Consider the following 22,388-nt stretch of genomic DNA (forward strand, 5'->3'; position numbering starts at 1 on the left):
TTTTAAGAACCTGCTATGGTGGTCTGCATGTCATCTTGGCTGTGAGTTAAACCAGAAAGGGTTCATTCGAGGAAGCTAAAGGTTAACTGGTGGTCTTGTGCATTCTACAGACATATAGACTGCATGTCAAATAAGACCTACCTGCCCCAGGTTGATATAGACTGCATGTCAATTAAGACCCTACCTGACCCAGGTTGATGTAGACTGCATTCTGCAGGAACTCTGATGCTTCCATGGCCCTCTTCTGGATAGCCAGCACTCTGACAGCCTTCACACAGGCTTCCAGCTCAATCACACCAGCATTCTTATACTGAGAAATAAGAGTGCAAGCTATTACACATTACTGTGAAACAACAAGAGAGCACAGTACAGTAAATATATAGTTCATAGAAACTCACAATTATTACTTCTGACAGAGCTTATTCATTAATTCGTTTAAAATGACTACCCAGGGAGAAGAGGTCAATACATATACCATACATTCTCATTTACAGGGGACATCTAATTTTGTTTGTTATCAATATCTGTCTTTCTCCAATTATTCAGCAGATGTGCAGTCTTAATGGAACAGCATTTTTATGGCGTTAATGGGGTATCTCCTTGCCATGGGAAAGATTATTAACAGCCATTTGCTTTTATGCAAGTTGCACTCTTTATTCCCATTTGTGATCCACCCAGGGCTCTTCCCCAAGCTCTTCATTAACAGTCTCTGTACCTTGCCGTAGTAAGAGATGGCTTCCTTGTACTTCTCTATGATGTCCTCGGGGCTCAGGCAGTTCTTGGCTCTCCCGATCTCACTGCTGGTGTCCGCGCTGATGCCATTAGTGGTTAGAGCACCTGAGCCCCGCACAAGGAAACACAATTACTTTCAGGAGATGTTGTCTCTTACATTATTACAGTACTGTTCTAGGGGCCAGGCCCAAATAAATGCACTACACTGTCAGTTATCTTTAAATAAGGTTGATGGAAATTTTGTATGTGTATCACTAATTTCACTTTTATTAAAAATCTGCAAAATATACAAGCCGCATAATTAGCACAATTACTCAATTCAGTTTATATACAAGTATAAGTACAGTTTACACGCGTAAACATTTGTTGCGGTAAATATATCCACAGTGAGACATCTGCAAAATGAAGTTGCTGCAGATATTCCGTGTTTTACAGTGAACAGTGCATGATACAGTAGCTAGGGTTTGAAATGCATTTACCAGAATGATGTAGAAAACAATTTGCTCGAAAACGACTTGTTTAAATAAGCTATATTTTGTTACAGGACAATAGTACCTTGTGCACTTGCTCACAGAACATACTAAAATATTAACTTCTTCCAGAACTAATAATTTGGTCCCGGCACCAAAAAAAAAGCTTAGCTCAGCTTTCAGAATCTACAGGCGGTTTTAATAACCGTACTACACGGAAATACCTATCGATTTCTTCTTCAGAACTTTAATGGGATGGAAAGAAGTAGTAGTCAAATTGATAAGTCACAGTGAATGATTGCAACTTATAAAAGACTGTGTGGAGGAGGTGAAAGAAATTGAGGATGCAGAACGAGGTGCATCAACACCATCCAACCCACAAAAAAAAAAAACTGAAACGTTTGACATACTTGCATCATCTCTATTAACTAATTCATCTCTTGCTGTAAACTAGACTAAACTGGACCACATGTTTTTTTCAGGAAACAGAATTCACTTAAGTGTCTTGAGCTGTATGTCTCCCTGCTCCAAGCCTGCTGTATGTCTCCCTGCTTCAAGCCTGCTGTATGTCTCCCTGCTAAAAGCCTGCTGTATGTCTCCCTGCTCCAAGCCTGCTGTATGTCTCCCTGCTCCAAGCCTGCTGTATGTCTCCCTGCTCCAAGCCTGCTGTATGTCTCCCTGCTAAAAGCCTGCTGTATGTCTCCCTGCTAAAAGCCTGCTGTATGTCTCCCTGCTCCACGCCTGCTGTATGTCTCCCTGCTCCACGCCTGCTGTATGTCTCCCTGCTCCACGCCTGCTGTATGTCTCCCTGCTCCACGCCTGCTGTATGTCTCCCTGCTCCACGCCTGCTGTATGTCTCCCTGCTAAAAGCCTGCTGTATGTCTCCCTGCTAAAAGCCTGCTGTATGTCTCCCTGCTAAAAGCCTGCTGTATGTCTCCCTGCTCCACGCCTGCTGTATGTCTCCCTGCTAAAAGCCTGCTGTATGTCTCCCTGCTAAAAGCCTGCTGTATGTTTCCCTGCTAAAAGCCTGCTGTATGTCTCCCTGCTCCAAGCCTGCTGTATGTCTCCCTGCTAAAAGCCTGCTGTATGTCTCCCTGCTAAAAGCCTGCTGTATGTCTCCCTGCTCCACGCCTGCTGTATGTCTCCCTGCTCCACGCCTGCTGTATGTCTCCCTGCTCCAAGCCTGCTGTATGTCTCCCTGCTCCAAGCCTGCTGTATGTCTCCCTGCTCCAAGCCTGCTGTATGTCTCCCTGCTCCAAGCCTGCTGTATGTCTCCCTGCTACAAGCCTGCTGTATGTCTCCCTGCTAAAAGCCTGCTGTATGTCTCCCTGCTCCACGCCTGCTGTATGTCTCCCTGCTCCACGCCTGCTGTATGTCTCCCTGCTCCACGCCTGCTGTATGTCTCCCTGCTCCACGCCTGCTGTATGTCTCCCTGCTCCACGCCTGCTGTATGTCTCCCTGCTCCACGCCTGCTGTATGTCTCCCTGCTAAAAGCCTGCTGTATGTCTCCCTGCTAAAAGCCTGCTGTATGTCTCCCTGCTAAAAGCCTGCTGTATGTCTCCCTGCTAAAAGCCTGCTGTACGTCTCCCTGCTAAAAGCCTGCTGTACGTCTCCCTGCTAAAAGCCTGCTGTACGTCTCCCTGCTAAAAGCCTGCTGTACATCTCCCTGCTAAAAGCCTGCTGTACGTCTCCCTGCTCCACGCCTGCTGTACGTCTCCCTGCTAAAAGCCTGCTGTACGTCTCCCTGCTAAAAGCCTGCTGTACGTCTCCCTGCTAAAAGCCTGCTGTATGTCTCCCTGCTCCAAGCCTGCTGTATGTCTCCCTGCTCCACGCCTGCTGTATGTCTCCCTGCTAAAAGCCTGCTGTATGTCTCCCTGCTAAAAGCCTGCTGTATGTCTCCCTGCTAAAAGCCTGCTGTATGTCTCCCTGCTCCACACCTGCTGTATGTCTCCCTGCTAAAAGCCTGCTGTATGTCTCCCTGCTAAAAGCCTGCTGTATGTTTCCCTGCTAAAAGCCTGCTGTATGTCTCCCTGCTCCAAGCCTGCTGTATGTCTCCCTGCTCCAAGCCTGCTGTATGTCTCCCTGCTCCAAGCCTGCTGTATGTCTCCCTGCTAAAAGCCTGCTGTATGTCTCCCTGCTAAAAGCCTGCTGTATGTCTCCCTGCTCCACGCCTGCTGTATGTCTCCCTGCTCCACGCCTGCTGTATGTCTCCCTGCTCCACGCCTGCTGTATGTCTCCCTGCTCCACGCCTGCTGTATGTCTCCCTGCTCCACGCCTGCTGTATGTCTCCCTGCTAAAAGCCTGCTGTATGTCTCCCTGCTCCACGCCTGCTGTATGTCTCCCTGCTCCACGCCTGCTGTATGTCTCCCTGCTCCAAGCCTGCTGTATGTCTCCCTGCTCCACGCCTGCTGTATGTCTCCCTGCTCCACGCCTGCTGTATGTCTCCCTGCTAAAAGCCTGCTGTATGTCTCCCTGCTCCACGCCTGCTGTATGTCTCCCTGCTCCACGCCTGCTGTATGTCTCCCTGCTCCACGCCTGCTGTATGTCTCCCTGCTCCACGCCTGCTGTATGTCTCCCTGCTCCACGCCTGCTGTATGTCTCCCTGCTAAAAGCCTGCTGTATGTCTCCCTGCTAAAAGCCTGCTGTATGTCTCCCTGCTCCACGCCTGCTGTATGTCTCCCTGCTCCACGCCTGCTGTATGTCTCCCTGCTCCAAGCCTGCTGTATGTCTCCCTGCTCCACGCCTGCTGTATGTCTCCCTGCTCCACGCCTGCTGTATGTCTCCCTGCTAAAAGCCTGCTGTATGTCTCCCCGCTAAAAGCCTGCTGTATGTCTCCCCGCTAAAAGCCTGCTGCATGTCTCCCCGCTAAAAGCCTGCTGTATGTCTCCCCGCTAAAAGCCTGCTGTATGTCTCCCCGCTAAAAGCCTGCTGTATGTCTCCCCGCTAAAAGCCTGCTGTATGTCTCTCCCGCTAAAAGCCTGCTGTATGTCTCCCCGCTAAAAGCCTGCTGTATGTCTCCCTGCTTCAAGCTCCAAGGTTGCATTTGCTGCTAAGCAGGTGCCTAATTAAAAATTAACCTGCAACCACCCAATCCACTTTTAAGCATTTAATAAACTGAAAGGGCACTATTACTGCTCTGATTCGTTAAAACTTCAAATTGAATGAGACTGTGTGATTTTCTTGATTATTTAAAAGTTGTCTGGATACGTTGCAAGCCCAGTGCAAGAACAATCCACTACAGGAGTCCAAAACATCTCTGTGTCCTCCTTAACGTCTCCCCTGAGTTTAAGAGTGTGCTCAGAGCAATAAAAGAAGTACGTGGAATCTGACAGCATGCATGCCTAGTGAAGCCATCAGCTTTAATTATACTATTTAAAACTTTCTGTTGTGTTCTTGTCCTAGCACTACAAAAAAATTGGTATTTGGAAAATAAATAAATAAAAATAATCCAAACTATGCAGCAGTAGCCTGTTACTCCATTCACCACAGCCCCATCTAGTGTTCATGTTAAACATGGAAACCAAGTGTGTGAGTGATAAAAAAAAAAAAAAACAGTTAAAAAAAAAAACTTGTCCAATTTTACCCCTTGGGGATTTACTGTGTACTCAAAAAGGTACAGCATGTTTTGTTCTGTTTCTTTTTTTCCCCTTTTTTAACTGTCAATGATATTTTTTGTACTGTCGATGTAATAGGTTTTTACCTATTTTTTTTTTTTTTTTTGGGGGGGGGAGGGGGGAGGGGTATTTAGTTTTATTTCAAATAGCCTTTCAGATGCTCCTTTATTAATTAATTGGTTATTTAGCAGATGCTTTTTATCTAAAGGGACTTGGAGACTGTGTGAACTATGCATCAACACCTGCTGCAGTGTCACTTACACAGGACCTCGCTCCTGCGTCCCATCTGAAGGTCGGAGCACAAGGAGGTGAAGTGACTTGCTCAGGGTCACACACAGAGAGTCGGTGGCTGAGCGGGCAATTGAACCGGGGACCTCCCGGTATCAAGCCCTTTTCTTTAGCCACTGGACCACCAAGCCTTTATGTAAAGAGGCTTGAGTCAGCTTGGGATTTGAAAGGCAGTATAAGTTCATGATTATTCCTGTTGTAGTTGTTCAAATGGAATCCACATAAAACAAACAGCAGGGTTATCCAACAAATAACTAAACTATATATATATATATATATATATATATATATATATATATATATATATATATATATATATATATATATATAGACACACACACACACACACAGTACAAACATTGAAGTCAATGCCAAGTTTCCAGCAACAACACAAAGCTGTGAAGGTCAGAAAAGTGTCAACAAAAACAACAGCATGCCCTTAAATATATAAGAGGAGTGTGCTGTAAACTGAGCCAGGGGAGTGCAAAATGTATGACATGTATTATTCGGAGATATTATAATAGCTATACAATTAACAATCTTCCATACAGCTTTGTCCAGTGATGTCCTACATTGGAATGCATTGTACAAATAGAATACACGTATCAATTTGCTACAGTGTTAACAAAAGCAAACAGCAGCTGGCAAGCCATACAAACAGACAATCAAAACCCACAGCAAAGCAAGCAAAACAGTGAGCAGCTAGTCCAGCTAGAAGCTTGAGGGTACTGTACCTGGGTCAATGAGAAGCTCCTGCGCCCCTAGAGACAGAAAGAAAGAATGCAGGTTCTATATACAGTTGCCATTGAAATGTAGCCTATGTATTACACACTGCTAAGCCAATCCCGTTGTTATTAGGTGATGACTTTCTGGGATCCATATAGTTAAGATTAATTTTTTTAAAAGAATGTTAAAGAATGTACTTCTTTATTTAATTTGAATCAGAATTCCGTTTTTTAGAAGCATGAAGAGTGCCATGTAAAAGCAGCGAAGCACAGCGCAGGATAAGCAACACCAGCAGACAGCACAACCTGACTAATGCAGTATAATACACAGTCTGACAAAGTGTACCATACAACACTGCAATGTAAACACTAACTCAAACAGCCCTTGAGTTACTGTACAGTATGTATTCACTGTAATAAGCATGATACATTGATTACCTGTCTGTTTATGTATTTGATATAGTATCAAATGTCTATTTACCCTTATATTCCAGCCATAACCCCTGCAGCGAGGTGTGCAGCGCAGTGGCACTGGAGACCACCATGCTTACCTGGTCGGTGTCGCTTGCCAGCGTCAGCAGGGACAGAGATGCTGGGTTTACGGGCTGCTGATTTGCCAGCAGTGCCCCCTGGATAGTGGTAGATGACTGAGGCGGAGCAGAGTCCCTCCAGGGCAGCTGCAGAAAGAATGAAAACATTTGCGAGCAAACAAGAAACCGCTTTAGGGAGAGATGCTCCGAGGACCTGGCACACAGTTTAACAGCTTCAAAGGAACACAAAATAAAATGCCGTTGAAATGTAGATTGTAGCAAAGGAGATTCATTACATGACGATGAGTCATGTACATGTAAGCCAAGTGAAGAGCAGTCATGTACATGCAAGCCAAGTAAAGAGTATGATAGGTAGTTATTCACAGAAGTGTGCTTACTGGGTGCCTGACTGGTTGGTGTATCATTGTATGTGACCGACTCTCAAGCAGGACATTCCAAACTGCTGTATGCCAAGGAGTGGCATTGCTGAATTTATCTCTGTGCATGAAAAATGTGTCATTCCATGCCAAATCAGCCAACCCAGACACATTTTCAATGGGCGCCGTCTCAGAAAGTAATAGAACTAAATAGCCAATGGAAGCACAGTGATGGCTTTGGTGAAGGCTTGTAGCGAATGAAATTGTATTGCTTAGTCTGTAACGTTAAAGAACTGGTGTGTAATTGACAGTAAAATAATATGTACGAAACGCTTGGAACTATTGTAGGATTCATCAAGCTTTTGGTACTATTTCTATTTTAATACGTACAGCAGTAGAAATATTACCGACAGGTGTCAATCAAAGTACAGTGGAATCACAAAGTCACCAGAAGTTATTTCCATGTGGTGGCAGTTGGGAGAGGAGGCTTTGGGAATAGGGTTTGTGACACAAAATAATCCACACATTGCTTCAGGGGAAGAGCAGCTAATTAATGGCTTTATGAACCTTATTTTTGTTATGCTTAAACACAATTAGCCATTCAATAAATGTTACAGTATGAAACTCCTCTTTGTTAAAATTCAAAAGTTGAATAGTATAAATATGTGGATTTCGATCACATTGGAAAACAAATTTAAAAAATAAAATAAAAAGTACCATTACAATTTAGAAATGAACAGAACCACAGCATACGCTATGTCATTTGTCCATTTCCTAACTTCCTGATGACTGCAGTCAGAAGAGGAAGCAGCAGACACTGCCGCCCCCTTTAGAAACTCACCTCCAAGCCATAAGAAATCATTGACTGAGCGCAGCAGCTCCACTGCCATGTGATAATGAACCAGGGCATCCTGCAACATCCCTGCCTGCAAGCACAGGTCCCCCACGTGCTTCCTCATCCTGCCCTGGCAGCGCTTCTTATAGTGCCTGCAGCAGAACACACACACAGTCAGCTGCATTTCTGTAGCACTTTAGGAGAACACAGACGCAGTCAGCAGCACTTATGAATCACTTTAGGAGAACACACACAGTCTGCTGCATTTACTAATAACTTTAGGAGAACACACACACAGTCAGCTGCATTTACTAATAACTTTAGGAGAACACACACACAGTCAGCTGCATTTACTAATAACTTTAGGAGAACACACACACAGTCTGCTGCATTTACTAATAACTTTAGGAGAACACACACACAGTCTGCTGCATTTACTAATAACTTTAGGAGAACACACACAGTCAGCTGCATTTCTGTAGCACTTTAGGAGAACACACACACAGTCAGCAGCACTTATGAATCACTTTAGGAGAACACACACACAGTCAGCTGCATTTCTGTAGCACTTTAGGAGAACACACACACAGTCTGCTGCATTTCTGTAGCACTTTAGGAGAACACAGACGCAGTCAGCAGCACTTATGAATCACTTTAGGAGAACACACACACAGTCAGCTGCATTTCTGTAGCACTTTAGGAGAACACAGACGCAGTCAGCAGCACTTATGAATCACTTTAGGAGAACACACACACAGTCAGCTGCATTTACTAATCACTTTAGGAGAACACACACACAGTCAGCTGCATTTACTAATCACTTTAGGAGAACACACACACAGTCTGCTGCATTTACTAATCACTTTAGGAGAACACACACACAGTCAGCTGCATTTACTAATAACTTTAGATGAACACACACACAGTCTGCTGCATTTACTAATCACTTTAGGAGAACACAGACACAGTCAGCTGCATTTACTAATCACTTTAGGAGAACACACACACAGTCAGCTGCATTTACTAATCACTTTAGAAGAACACAGACACAGTCTGCTGCATTTACTAATCACTTTAGGAGAACACAGACACGGTCAGCTGCATTTACTAATCACTTTAGGAGAACACACACACAGTCAGCTGCATTTATGAATCACTTTAGATGAACACACACACAGTCAGCTGCATTTCTGTAGAACTTTAGGAGAACACAGACGCAGTCAGCTGCATTTATGAATCACGTTAGGAGAACACACACAGTCGGCTGCATTCACTAATCACTTTAGATGAACACACACACAGTCAGCTGCATTTCTGTAGCACTTTAGATGAACACACACACAGTCAGCTGTATTCACTAATCACTTTAGATGAACACACACACAGTCACCTGCATTTACTAATCATTTTGGGCGAATACACACACAGTCAGCTGCATTTACTAATCACTTTAGGAGAACACAGGCACAGTCAGCTGCATTTCTGTAGCACTTTAGGACAATTAAAACACATGGAAAAAAAACTTCTGGGTGACAATTTACTAGGGGTGAGACCAAATATTCGAGTATTCGAATATCCAAAATTATTATTTGAATACTTAAATAAACATTCGATTACTCGCTAATTAAAAAAAACAAACAACTTGCGCAATATTTTTTTAAATGAGGAATCGGTGAAAATGAATCCACAAATAATTACCAACACAATGATGACTGACAGGCAAGCGGGCACATTTCATTTCCTCGGTCTGCTATTGGCTAGTACTGTAAGCAGCAAAGGGCAAGATGGCGTCCTCGCAGAAAAGTACAGCGTGGAATTACTTTGAGAAAATAAACGAGAGTAATGTACAGTGCAAGCTCTGCAAAATCAATATTGCCTATCACAAATCAACAGGTTCAATGCTTAATCATCTAAAACTTTTTCAAGAGCTTATGGGATTTGTTGAACCGGTGTATACAGTTCCAGCAAAACAATCACGGCTCGACTGGAGAAACTAAACGCGGAGTGTGCTGCTGCTGTTAACGGTAAGCTGGCAAAAGCAGAAAAGGTTGCGATAACTACTGATTCGTGGACAGCGCTGACTACAGAATCTTATGTGACTATCACTTGTCATAGTGGACTGGAAAATGGAAAGTGTTGTTCTGCAAACTCGCGCAACTCCAGAAAGACATACAGCAGAAAATCTAGCAGATGTGCTGAAGACCGCTGCTGAAGCATGGAATATAAATGGGAAAATCACTGCTTGTGTCCATGACAATGCCAGCAACGTTGTTTCAGCAAACAATGCATTTCTTGAGTGTGAATCGAATGTGTGCTTTGCACATACTCTACAGCTAGCTATTAATGATGGATTTAAAGTTTATAAGTTCATAAGTCATGTGGTTGGTGCTGCGAGCTGACTTGTATCCCATTTTCACCACAGCACCGTTACAACTCAGGCTTTAAAGTTGAAACAGCAGCAGCAAAATCTGCCTGAGCACCGTCTTGTGCAATATTGTTGCACACGATGGAATTCAATCCACGACATGTCTGAGAGCCTTCAAGAGCAGAGATGGGCACTTGTAGCAGTGTTATCTGACAGGACTTACACGATACTAACAGAAATCCGAACACTGGACCTAACGGATAATAGCTGGCAAGTTATCCAAGAGATGCTGCCAGTAATGTGCTCCTTGAAATGTGCCACAACTGCTCTGTGTGGTGAGTCAGAGGTGTCCATCTCAATGGTGTCCGTTACTGCCACCCTGCTGTCAAAGCAACTGATATCGGCACCCTATGAATCTGACAGTGTGTCACAGTTTAGAACCACCGTGTCTGAATCTTTAAGGCGACGCTTAGCACCCTCAGATACAGAAACGGCAGATAAAGTAGCACTCATCGTATCATTTTTGGATCCTCGACACAAACACTGATGATGCAGTTAGAATTGTTATAAGAGAGAAAGTGGATGAACTGCTTTCAAATCTGCCGGACACAGATAGCACTGATGACATCGCGGGAGGGGAACGCACATCTATGGAAGCAGCTGGTCTGTCTGTTAAAAAAGCTTGCTCTGACAAGCATACCGCTATGGCTACATTGTTTGGTGAGGAACACTACATGAAACCACCTTGTTGAAAACAGAACTTGAAAAATACGCACTTGACGCGTGTATTCCGCCTTATCAAGACCCACTTGCATGGTGGGGAGTGAATGAAAATCTCTACAGAAAACTATCACGTTTAGCAAAGGCCTATCTGTGTATCCCAGCTACATCTGCACCAGCAGAGAGAGTTTTATCAGCTGCGGGACTTACCCTTAACCTTAAACCTTAACCCTAACCCTAAAGAGATTGTGCAGTCGTCTTACCCCCGAATACGTGGACATGCTGGTCTTTTTATATAAGAATGTGTTGTTCTTTTCTAAAAGCAGTTGTTAAACAAGATCAGAATGCAGTTTACAGTTTTAAATATATGTATTTTTTTCTTTTTTTTATTAATGTTGTAGTGTGAATTTTGATTTTCTACTTTTTATTTTTCTATTCTATTACCTTACGTTTTGCATAACAGATTGATTGCTTCTAATAGACCTGTCATTCTAATTAGAGGTTGAATATTTCAATATTCAAAATCTTTTGTAATAGAACACTCAAATAACTAATTATTCGAAAATTCCCACCTCTACAATTTACAAACCAACCTCTGATAACTAAAATACACTCTGTGAATCAGAAATGTGTGCCGCCTTATTCTGCACCATACATACACACACACACACACACACACACACACACACACAGTTGTAGTCAAAAGTTTACATACCCAAATCAAAATGTATAATTTCTCGAAAACAAATAATTTTAGGAAAAATCTTTTGTAGCAAAAGTTTTGCTTTTGTGGATGAGAATACAATTATTTATTTCAGCAATTTTTTGGCAAAACTCCAAAAATGCTCATTCAAAAGTATTCATACCCTTTGATGCTATGATTGTCTACAATGTGCCAAAAATTTCAATATGATAATGCAGAACCTAATTCTAGAAAATGCTGGGTTGTAGGTGAACATTCTTAGACAGTATAAAAGGGTTAGTCATAGGATGATTGCTGTCATTACCAATAAGTCAATATGGGGAAAAGTAAAGAGCTATCTGAGGACCTTTGGCAGAAAATTATTTATTCTCATAAAGCTGGAGAAGGATACAAGAAGATTTCCAAGCATTTGAGAATCCCAATTTCAACTAGTGTTTCTATTATCAAGACGTACAAGACTCATGGTACTGTCACAATGCTCCCTCGGTCTAGAAGAAAGAAAGTTCTTTCACCAAGAACAAGTAGAAGAATTGTGAGGAAGGTTAATAACAATCCGAGATTGACTGCCAAAGATATTCAAGGTGAACTGGCTGCAAGTAGGACTGGGGTTTCCATTTCAACCGTAGGCCGAGTATTGCATGGTGAAGGTCTCAATGATCGCAGGCCAAGGAAAAAGCCACTCTTAGGAAAACGTCACAAGGACAATCGCTTAAAGTTTGCAAAACAGCATTTGAATGATGGATAGGAGTTCTGGTCAAAGGTTTTGTGGTGTGATGAAACCAAAATCAAGCTATTTGGTCACGCTGATAGTTGTTACGTTTGGAGAAAGTCTGGTGAGGCAAAGAAAAGAACAGCATACCTACTGTCAAGCATGAAGGTGGTAATATCCTTCTATGGGGCTGTTTTTCCACTAATGGCACAGGAAATTTAGTTCCAATCCATGGTAAAATGGATTCCATAGCACACCAAAAGATATTGGCCAATCATCTGAAACCTTCTGCTACAAAACTTGATTTAAACCGCATATTGGACATTGCAACGCAACAATGATACAAAGCACACATCAACATCTACTTCAGAATGGTTAAAGAAGAATAAAATCAAGGTTCTGGAATGGCCTAGTCAAAGTCCCAATCTAAATCTGATTGAGAATCTCTGGTATGAGTTGAAGTAGGCTGTGCACAAGAGAAGTCCTTGGAATTTGAATGAACTGGAACAATTTTGCGTTGAAGAATGGTCAAAAATTACTAAGAATCATGCCAAAAGCTCATTGACAATATCCTAATTGTTTAAAAGAGGTTATTATTGCTAAAGGTGGCTCATTTAGCTATTAATTTTATTTTCCTTGTCAGGGTAGGAATACTTTTGAATTGGCATTTTTGGAGTTTTGCAAAAAAAAATTGCTGAAATAAATAATTGTACACATCTATATCTTGTAACTTTTCTTGCTCATCCACAAAAGCAAAACTTTTGTTACAAAAGATTCTTTGTATAATTCTTTGTTTGAGAAATTTCTAGAAATTATACATTTCCATTGGGGTATGTAAACTTTTGACTACAGATGTATATATTTACACAGTAAAGAACCTTTTGCAGGCACTGTGTTATGTAGTGGGCAGCAGTGTGGAGTAGTGGTTAGGGTTCTGGACTCTTGACTGGAGGGTCGTGGGTTCAATCCCTGGTCGGGGAAACTGCTGTTGTACCCTTGAGCAAGGTACTTTACCTAGATTGCTCCAGTAAAAACCCAACTGTATAAATGGGTAATTGTATGTAAAAATAATGTGATATCTTGTAACAATTGTAAGTCGCCCTGGATAAGGGCGTCTGCTAAGAAATAAATAATAATAATAATAATAATAATAATAATAATAATAATAATAATAATAATAATATGTACTGTGAGCATTGTTCTGTACAACTGCAGTTCTATGTAAAAGCCCCTAGATGGCCCCATTTCACACAGCTTTCAATAAAATCAAGAACATTGACTGCAGGTGCAAAAGCAAATTTTCAGAGAGGAATAAAACTAGTAAAAAGAATAATACTCTGAACAAAAAATGAAATGCCTTTGCCTCAAAATAGGGTGCTGAACATATATTTCACTTACTGGATCTGAAAACGTGTATGTGGCGTAAGACTAGTTATGTTTTAGATTTATTTTTTTGATATACAAAAATGAAATACATTTTTAGTTAGTGATTTTCACTGCTGTACTTCAGCTACAGCATAGTAGTCTACGAAGAATTCTACAATGTATTCAGTGTAACAGCATATGTATTCGGCAAACATTTCTCCCACAAATGTTCATTACTGCTAGTACCTATTCCCAATCAACATCAGTTACGTTCTGGTTTTCTGCACCCATTGCTTTTAAATGTACATGTTTTACCTACTGTACAAACACCTAGGGATCATGAAGCCAAGCTTAGCGGAAGCTCTGCTTATGCAATTGTCTGGTTAACTGGAAATAAGGGAACAGCAGCTTAAGCGTGGCCAAGTTTAAATCTGCTGTGAATCTAAAGGGTCATCATGACTTCCCAACACAAATCACTTGAAGTGAGGATAGTATACAACACAGGAAGGTGAAACAGCATTCATCCAAAGCACCCATTTATAAAACAAAGGAGAAATAAGTGTGCACATGGTTCAGAGACCTAAACAACATAGCAACAACTAAGCAACACCTGGCCCTGTGGCTTGACTGCTCTTTACTGAAAACTCAGCCCCTCTACAGTTAAGCTGCAGCCCATAAACACAACAAACACCCAGGATTTTTTTTCCTTTTTAATTATTCTTTTATCTGTAACAGATTCATCAAATGTATACAGTACAGTCCTCTGGGCTTCAAGTAGGGTACTAGGTACTGTAGCATACTTTACATGGCATATGACTTCTTACTTTATAAAATAGTCACTTATTAAAATCAAGTCATTAGTGTATACCAATATTTAAAGATCATAGGTAAAAAAAAACAAGATATACAAATTCTAAGAAATGTCAGGTGGTAAAGAATTTTCTTTTATTATTATTATTATTATTATTATTATTATTATTATGACTACAGTACATATGCCTCTTTAAATAATGTAAAATACTAGATTAAGCCAAAGCAGGCACTTACAGTGACTCCAGTAGGCAGTTGCATGTTAAGAGATAAATATCACACACATACACATTTGTGTTGGGCAAGTAAGCAGGCAAAGCTCTGGCACACAGCAAATGATTTACTGAATTACTGACAGGTGCCGTGCTGTTTCAAGCTGAAGTCTGTGTTACTGAAGACACTTAACCTTCAAGTTATTCATACACAAAAGCATTTCCACAGCCAGCATGACCTCCATGACTCTGTCTGACTTCCGGGTGAGGCCATGTCAGTTCAACCAACGCAACCCTCCACCCATATCATCCAACATGCTCCTGTTTCTTTAATGCAAATAGAAATCAACAAAATACAGGCATCCCTTAACAACTGAATACAAACGCTGACATTGACTTTATATACTGGAGACTTTCTCCACAAAGCATGTAATGTGTGCCGCCTGGTACACTGCAATACTTTGCATTTACCAGCACCAGCACCTGATCATTTTTTGCATTTTAACAAAGAGATTGGGATTTGAAAACGTACTAAAGCGAAACCTAATTGGTACCAGGAGGTGTCCGTCAAATCAAATTTAGTAAAACTATTGCTGTATACATGTGAATCTGTCGTTCCCAATACAGACACATCCAGTGGCTCTCCACCTGCGAAAGCACTGCCATCTGGAGTTTAGTGTGTCAGGTAAGCAGTGTTCGAATATCAGTCATGCTGAGTTACTAATAACTGCATTGGGATCCACAGGGACCTGTGGGGTTTGGGAGGAAAGTCAGCAGCAGACAGTTCACCTCATAATGCTTTAGTGACCCCTACTGGTCATCCCTGGGATGGTCCTCGTCTCCAAGGTTCAGTAGCATGGCAGGGCTAGAAATAAAACTCCCATTGCATAGCAGTTTGATCCAATCCTGGTTTTACCATGAGTTTAATAAGACTCACCTGAACTTGTTATCTATACAAGCTGTGGCTAACCAAGCTTGTAGTAAAACCTGGAGTGGGTGAAACGGCTATGCAATAAAGAGTCTTATTTCCACCCCTGCATTGCAATAATCGTTGCTTTGATGGGTGAAGCCAGGCAACATGCTTGACCGCGGGTTATAAAGACGCTGCCCACTGATCTTCAGAATTTAGACAAATGGCATGGTTGAACTGTGGTGGCCCTGATGCACTGTGACCCTGCTGGGTTGAGCATGAACTACATTTCTTTTTAACAAAAAGAAATGGTAATGCTGTAGGCTTTCAGTTATGAACCAAGAAACATACATCACAGAGACATCAGAGGTTTCTTGTATGGCAGAAGGGCGAAAGCAAATGGACCACATTATTGATTTCACTACATTGTATATTTGCTACATCTCACCTTTTCACACCCAATAATAAACTCACAGGACAGTATGAAAGAAAGAAAAAAGAAGACAAATAAAACAAGAGAAAACAAACATAAACATCAACATAAAAGCATAAACAATGAAAGGTGACAGAGAAACATGCAGGTGATATTACTCAGGCAATATTCATCCCATGCATATATATTCATGACATTTTAATAAAGGCATTCCTGCTGCCTTCATTTTACATCATAAAAATAATGCCAGTTGTCTCAAAATGTACTGCTTTTGGTTAGAATCACTAAACAGTTTCTTATTGTTTGCGTGCTAGAAGTAAAAAAAAAAATGTCCCGTTATTTAAAATAATTATTTCGGTGTCATCATGTACAGTATTTTGATATATTTGCACCACAAAATATATTGATATATTTGCACCACCCTCCCTGCCCTGCTCACACACTGAACGGACGCCTCCCTGCCCAGCTCACACACTGAACAGACACCCTGCCCAACCTGCCCAGCTCGCCCAGCTCACACACTGAACAGCCGCCTCCCTGCCCTGCTCACACACTGAACGGACGCCTCCCTGCCCCTGCTCACACACTGAACAGACACCTCCCTGCCCAACCTGCCCAGCTCACACACTGAACAGACACCTCCCTGCCCTGCTCACACACTGAACAGACGCCTCCCTGCCCTGCTCACACACTGAACAGATGCCTCCCTGCCCTGCTCACACACTGAACGGACGCCTCCCTGCCCTGCTCACACACTGAACGGACGCCTCCCTGCCCTGCTCACACACTGAACGGACGCCTCCCTGCCCTGCTCACACACTGAACAGACGCCTCCCTGCCCTGCTCACACACTGAACAGACGCCTCCCTACCCTGCTCACACACTGAACAGACGCCTCCCTGCCCTGCTCACACACTGAACAGCCGCCTCCCTGCCCTCCCTGCCCTCCCTGCCCTGCTCACACACTGAACAGACACCTCCCTGCCCTGCTCACACACTGAACGGACGCCTCCCTGCCCTGCTCACACACTGAACGGACGCCTCCCTGCCCTGCTCACACACTGAACGGACGCCTCCCTGCCCTGCTCACACACTGAACGGACGCCTCCCTGCCCTGCTCACACACTGAACAGACGCCTCCCTGCCCTGCTCACACACTGAACAGACGCCTCCCTGCCCTGCTCACACACTGAACAGACGCCTCCCTGCCCTGCTCACACACTGAACAGACGCCTCCCTGCCCTGCTCACACACTGAACAGACGCCTCCCTGCCCTCCCTGCCCTGCTCACACACTGAACGGACGCCTCCCTGCCCTGCTCACACACTGAACAGACGCCTCCCTGCCCTGCTCACACACTGAACAGACGCCTCCCTGCCCTCCCTGCCCTGCTCACACACTGAACGGACGCCTCCCTGCCCTGCTCACACACTGAACAGACACCTCCCTGCCCTGCTCACACACTGAACAGACGCCTCCCTGCCCTCCCTGCCCTGCTCACACACTGAACGGACGCCTCCCTGCCCTGCTCACACACTGAACAGACGCCTCCCTGCCCTCCCTGCCCTGCTCACACACTGAACGGACGCCTCCCTGCCCTGCTCACACACTGAACAGACGCCTCCCTGCCCTGCTCACACACTGAACAGACGCCTCCCTGCCCTGCTCACACACTGAACAGACGCCTCCCTGCCCTGCTCACACACTGAACAGACGCCTCCCTGCCCTGCTCACACACTGAACGGACGCCTCCCTGCCCTGCTCACACACTGAACAGACGCCTCCCTGCCCTGCTCACACACTGAACGGACGCCTCCCTGCCCTGCTCACACACTGAACAGACACCTCCCTGCCCTGCTCACACACTGAACAGACGCCTCCCTGCCCTCCCTGCCCTACTCACACACTGAACAGACACCTCCCTGCCCTGCTCACACACTGAACAGACGCCTCCCTGCCCTGCTCACACACTGAACAGACGCCTCCCTGCCCTGCTCACACACTGAACGGACGCCTCCCTGCCCTGCTCACACACTGAACAGACACCTCCCTGCCCTGCTCACACACTGAACAGACGCCTCCCTGCCCTGCTCACACACTGAACAGACGCCTCCCTGCCCTCCCTGCCCTGCTCACACACTGAACGGATGCCTCCCTGCCCAGCTCACACACTGAACAGACACCCTGCCCAACCTGCCCAGCTCGCCCAGCTCACACACTGAACAGCCGCCTCCCTGCCCTGCTCACACACTGAACGGACGCCTCCCTGCCCCTGCTCACACACTGAACAGACACCTCCCTGCCCAACCTGCCCAGCTCACACACTGAACAGACACCTCCCTGCCCCGCTCACACACTGAACAGACACCTCCCTGCCCTGCTCACACACTGAACAGACGCCTCCCTGCCCTGCTCACACACTGAACAGACGCCTCCCTGCCCTGCTCACACACTGAACGGACGCCTCCCTGCCCTGCTCACACACTGAACAGACACCTCCCTGCCCTGCTCACACACTGAACAGACGCCTCCCTGCCCTGCTCACACACTGAATAGACGCCTCCCTGCCCTGCTCACACACTGAACAGACGCCTCCCTGCCCTCCCTGCCCTGCTCACACACTGAACGGACGCCTCCCTGCCCAGCTCACACTATGAACAGACACCATGCCCAACCTGCCCAGCTCGCCCAGCTCACACACTGAACAGCCGCCTCCCTGCCCTGCTCACACACTGAACGGACGCCTCCCTGCCCCTGCTCACACACTGAACAGACACCTCCCTGCCCAACCTGCCCAGCTCACACACTGAACAGACACCTCCCTGCCCTGCTCACACACTGAACAGACGCCTCCCTGCCCTGCTCACACACTGAACGGATGCCTCCCTGCCCTGCTCACACACTGAACGGATGCCTCCCTGCCCTGCTCACACACTGAACAGTCGCCTCCCTGCCCAAATCACACAATGAACAGCCGCCATCCTGCCCTCCCTGCCCTACTCACACACTGATTGGATGCCTCCTTGCCCTGAGGATTACAGATCAGTTTAACGTGTGAGCCCACTAACGTAATTGTTTTCTTGAACCTGTAACAAAAAATAATCTGGTCTAAATTCGGCTTCAGTGACAGACATTATCCAATTAATTTAAAAAAATCATAATTTAAAAACAAAATACCAAGAGTGTACAAAAAAAAATCCTGATTATTAGATTTACCAGAAGGAAAACAGTTGTATACACAGAGGGTGTTTATAAAGTCTGTTGTCCACTTTGCTATGCTTTTGTGAATGAATAAAACATTTACCACAAAGCAATGGAATCTACAGAAGCAGGTGAAGGGAGGCCCAGTAGCAAAGGGCAGCACCACAGCTTTGCAAAGTGGTTTACTTACTTCATAACTACTCAGTATTTTAATAATGATACCTTTTAGCTGTATGACAACCAGAAAATAACTCACCTGCTATCAGTATCCAGCCCAACAAAATCCTTCTTCTCGAAGGGAATGCACAGCAGAGGGATCTTGTCCCCCGACTTGTCGGTAGCCCTGTCCAGGCGCTTGGACTCCAGAACGATGAAGAGCGACTCGATGAAGTCCTCCACTCTCCTCTCCACATCCTCGCACTCGTCGTAGCTGGGGTAGAAGGCGACGTCAGTGCGGACCTGTTCCGCGACCTCCCCCTGCAGCCCGTACACCAGCAGCCGCGAGTCATACAGCGTGGAGCCGTACACCTCCTTGTGGTCATGGAAGCGGTCGGAGGTCTGGGGCCACTCCTTGGCCGAGACACACTCAGTCACCGCGATCAGCCCCACCACTTTGCGGTGAGTCTGGAAGTCCCCCCAGTCGTTGTTCTCCGGAGGGTAGTGGTGTCGGTAGCGGATGAAGAGGACCCTCTGGGAATCGCGGATGCTGATCTGGCTGACCGAAGCAATCCTCTTGTAGATCCGGAAGAACTGGTCCTCCGGGACGATCCCCACCGGCTGTACCACCACCAGAAGAGTCTGGTGATCATCGGCACACTGCATATAGTCAGGAACACTCATTCTCCACTGAACCACAATCTGGAGGAGTAAACAAAACACTTCAACAGGATACATCATGACTTCTTAGTACAGCTTTTGAGGGTACAACTGTACTTTAAGCTTCTGGATTTTAAAAAGTCACATGGTTGGGATAGTGAAACATAAACTACTATACAAAGTGAACCTAATCAAAAAGAAGACATTTGTTGAGATTACAGTGATACTTCATACTGATACCAAGATGCTCTTTAACTATACGGACGCAGCACCCCTCTTCAGTTCGGCCCCCGCTGCAATATTCCTATTACTTTGGTTGATTTGTGGTTTTGTCATGGCTTGCTTTCACATCGACCATTTTCTCAGCTTGTTTATTTATTGATTTATTGATTGATTGATTTGAAACATTTTATATACAGAAAGAGACTGTGCAAATTTCGACCAGTCTCCTTAACTGGGAGATTTGGAGGAAAAAGGTGTGTCTCTTGCACTATGCATGCTACCTCCTCTCGAGAACCTGTACTGCAGAAGAAGCAGCAGCTGCCTCTGCATCCTTTTTAACCAAACAGTATGATCACAGCTGATTAACACAAATGCCCTCCATTAACTGAGAATTACAGATTCCCTGGCATGGCCTATTTGTTCTCTCAAGCCTTTGGAGCGTGTATTTTACGTTTTTATTTTGTGTTTTCGTTTTACTTTTATTGCTCGGTCTTGTTTTGACGGCCTTTTTTTAATGTTGTATTGTGAAACGCTTTTTCAAATGAATAGCTCCCTATGAAAGGTCCTATATACAAATCATTCGATTGATTGATAATGTGATTATTAATTTATTTATTTGAGACTCACAATGTAGAAAATAAGCATTAAACACTGCATATGCAGCAGCCTTGTCTCAGTGTGGCTTTGGCTCTTTGATAAATCCTTAGCCCCTGAAGGTACACAAGGATTGGAGCAGTTTATTCTTTAAATAAATTTGAGAGTGACTCCACTATCACGAGGAGGAAACTAACAATTCAGGTCCAACCTGTCAATACACTTTAAACTCTGTTTCGAGCACCTCATTGCAAAAATAACAACGTTACAATGATTTGTATTTGTGGGACACCTATATTGGTTACATTAAAGTAAAGTAAACGCTGAAATCAAATCACGTGTCTTTGTCACCGGCAACTACACAATCCTCCAGGTAAACCAAGAAGACATTGGAATAGGTGCCTCATGCATTATGTATTCAATACACTGCAATGCACAGAGTCTAGTCGAACCTTTTACCGTATGTGTTGTTTCACGCTTGAATTTTCATTTTATTCCCATTATTGGCAAGTTACTGACATTTTTGACCACTCTGATTCAAATAGTTACATGTTTTTTCAAGGGCTAAAAGCTACCTGCCTAGTGCAATGTTATTACATGATAAAGGAAAGTCGCTGTCGGGGTAATCGTTTCAGTCTGTACACCCTACAATTTTAGCTAAGCAAAATATTATAAGACTTACATACAAGCTCGCTCCGTGTGTATTTTCACGTTAAGATTCTGACAGCTTAATGTTTTCCTTCGGACGCGCCAACTTCCTGCTTCCGATGTCCTACCAACTCAAAAGCATAGGGGGAACTTACGTTAATTTCAGTCAGCTACTTCACGCTTTTTATGAAATTAGATGCTGATTGCCGTTTTCTGTTACAGTAACTCAACAAATAATGCAGGATATTACATTGATGAGCTTTTTTTTAAAAAAAAAAAACAAGATAACAGACACATACTGTTATAACCTACCCCTTGACTAAATCAGCCGACGTTGCTTGTATTTTGAAGCGTCGGTTCCAACCCTTAACTCGGCGGCTACATTTGTGTATACAGTGGGGGAAGTCAAAATAATAACATTATACCAGTATCATTTACTGTGTTAAAAAGTTTCTTTTGAACAAATATGTGTAAATTATATATAATAAATAATAGTTTCTATGTGATAAAAACAAAGGTGCATAATTATCAGGTATTTAAGGGTTGGGTGTTTAGGTCACATTTTCCCCACATGCTATTAAAAATGGCGGAGGCTGAAAATGTAGTTGCAGTTTTGAGTATTGACGAACCAACAGGTTAGTTATGTATAAAACACTGATTAATGTCACAGATATGTCTCTAACAAGTTCTATACCAATAAATCATGCAAAAGATATATCTAGCCCTTTACAGTCCAATTATTTTGACCCTGTCAGGCTGGTCAGGTCTGTTCAAATTGAATAAAGCGACTTTATTTACATAATAAAACATGTTTCAAATCACTATATAAGTTGTACTCTGAGGAAAGAAAATTATACCCATTTTTTCAACAAAAACAAGTTTTTATTCATGTATTTACTAATTATGAGTGGAACATTGAAAAAAAGGTGTTAAAAACACAGTATTATTGGTTTTGCTGAGTTAGAGTGATTTTAGAGCAATCGCTCAGGTTCCAAACTTATTGTAAATCCATAAGACACCCTAACAAAGAAAACATGTGAAAAAAATATCCAAAAAAAATTTTTTTTAATGTATTTTATAACTATTTATTTGGGAACTGCAAAATACAA

At 43.7% G+C, this 22,388-nt stretch overlaps 1 protein-coding gene across 6 annotated transcripts in view; it reads right to left on the bottom strand.

Annotated features, from left to right (window-relative positions):
• trappc9 (trafficking protein particle complex subunit 9) overlaps positions 1-21,634 on the bottom strand; it is a 383,858-nt gene extending 362,224 nt beyond the window's left edge. Inside the window, exons 1-8 of one of the 6 annotated variants that reach the window (XM_059010253.1) lie at positions 21,592-21,632; positions 21,318-21,410; positions 19,256-19,857; positions 7,578-7,723; positions 6,381-6,506; positions 5,839-5,865; positions 716-837; positions 185-310 (exon numbers count right to left, since the gene is read on the bottom strand). In XM_059010253.1, coding sequence (XP_058866236.1) covers positions 185-310; positions 716-837; positions 5,839-5,865; positions 6,381-6,506; positions 7,578-7,723; positions 19,256-19,839 — 1,131 coding nt within the window. In that variant the 5' untranslated portion in view covers positions 19,840-19,857; positions 21,318-21,410; positions 21,592-21,632. The other 5 variants (XM_059010235.1, XM_059010266.1, XM_059010260.1 and 2 more) reach the window with 5 other exon arrangements.
• Positions 21,635-22,388: the final 754 nt, after the last annotated feature.

Source organism: Acipenser ruthenus, chromosome 3 (assembly GCF_902713425.1).
Source record: "Acipenser ruthenus chromosome 3, fAciRut3.2 maternal haplotype, whole genome shotgun sequence".
Lineage (NCBI taxonomy): Eukaryota > Metazoa > Chordata > Actinopteri > Acipenseriformes > Acipenseridae > Acipenser > Acipenser ruthenus.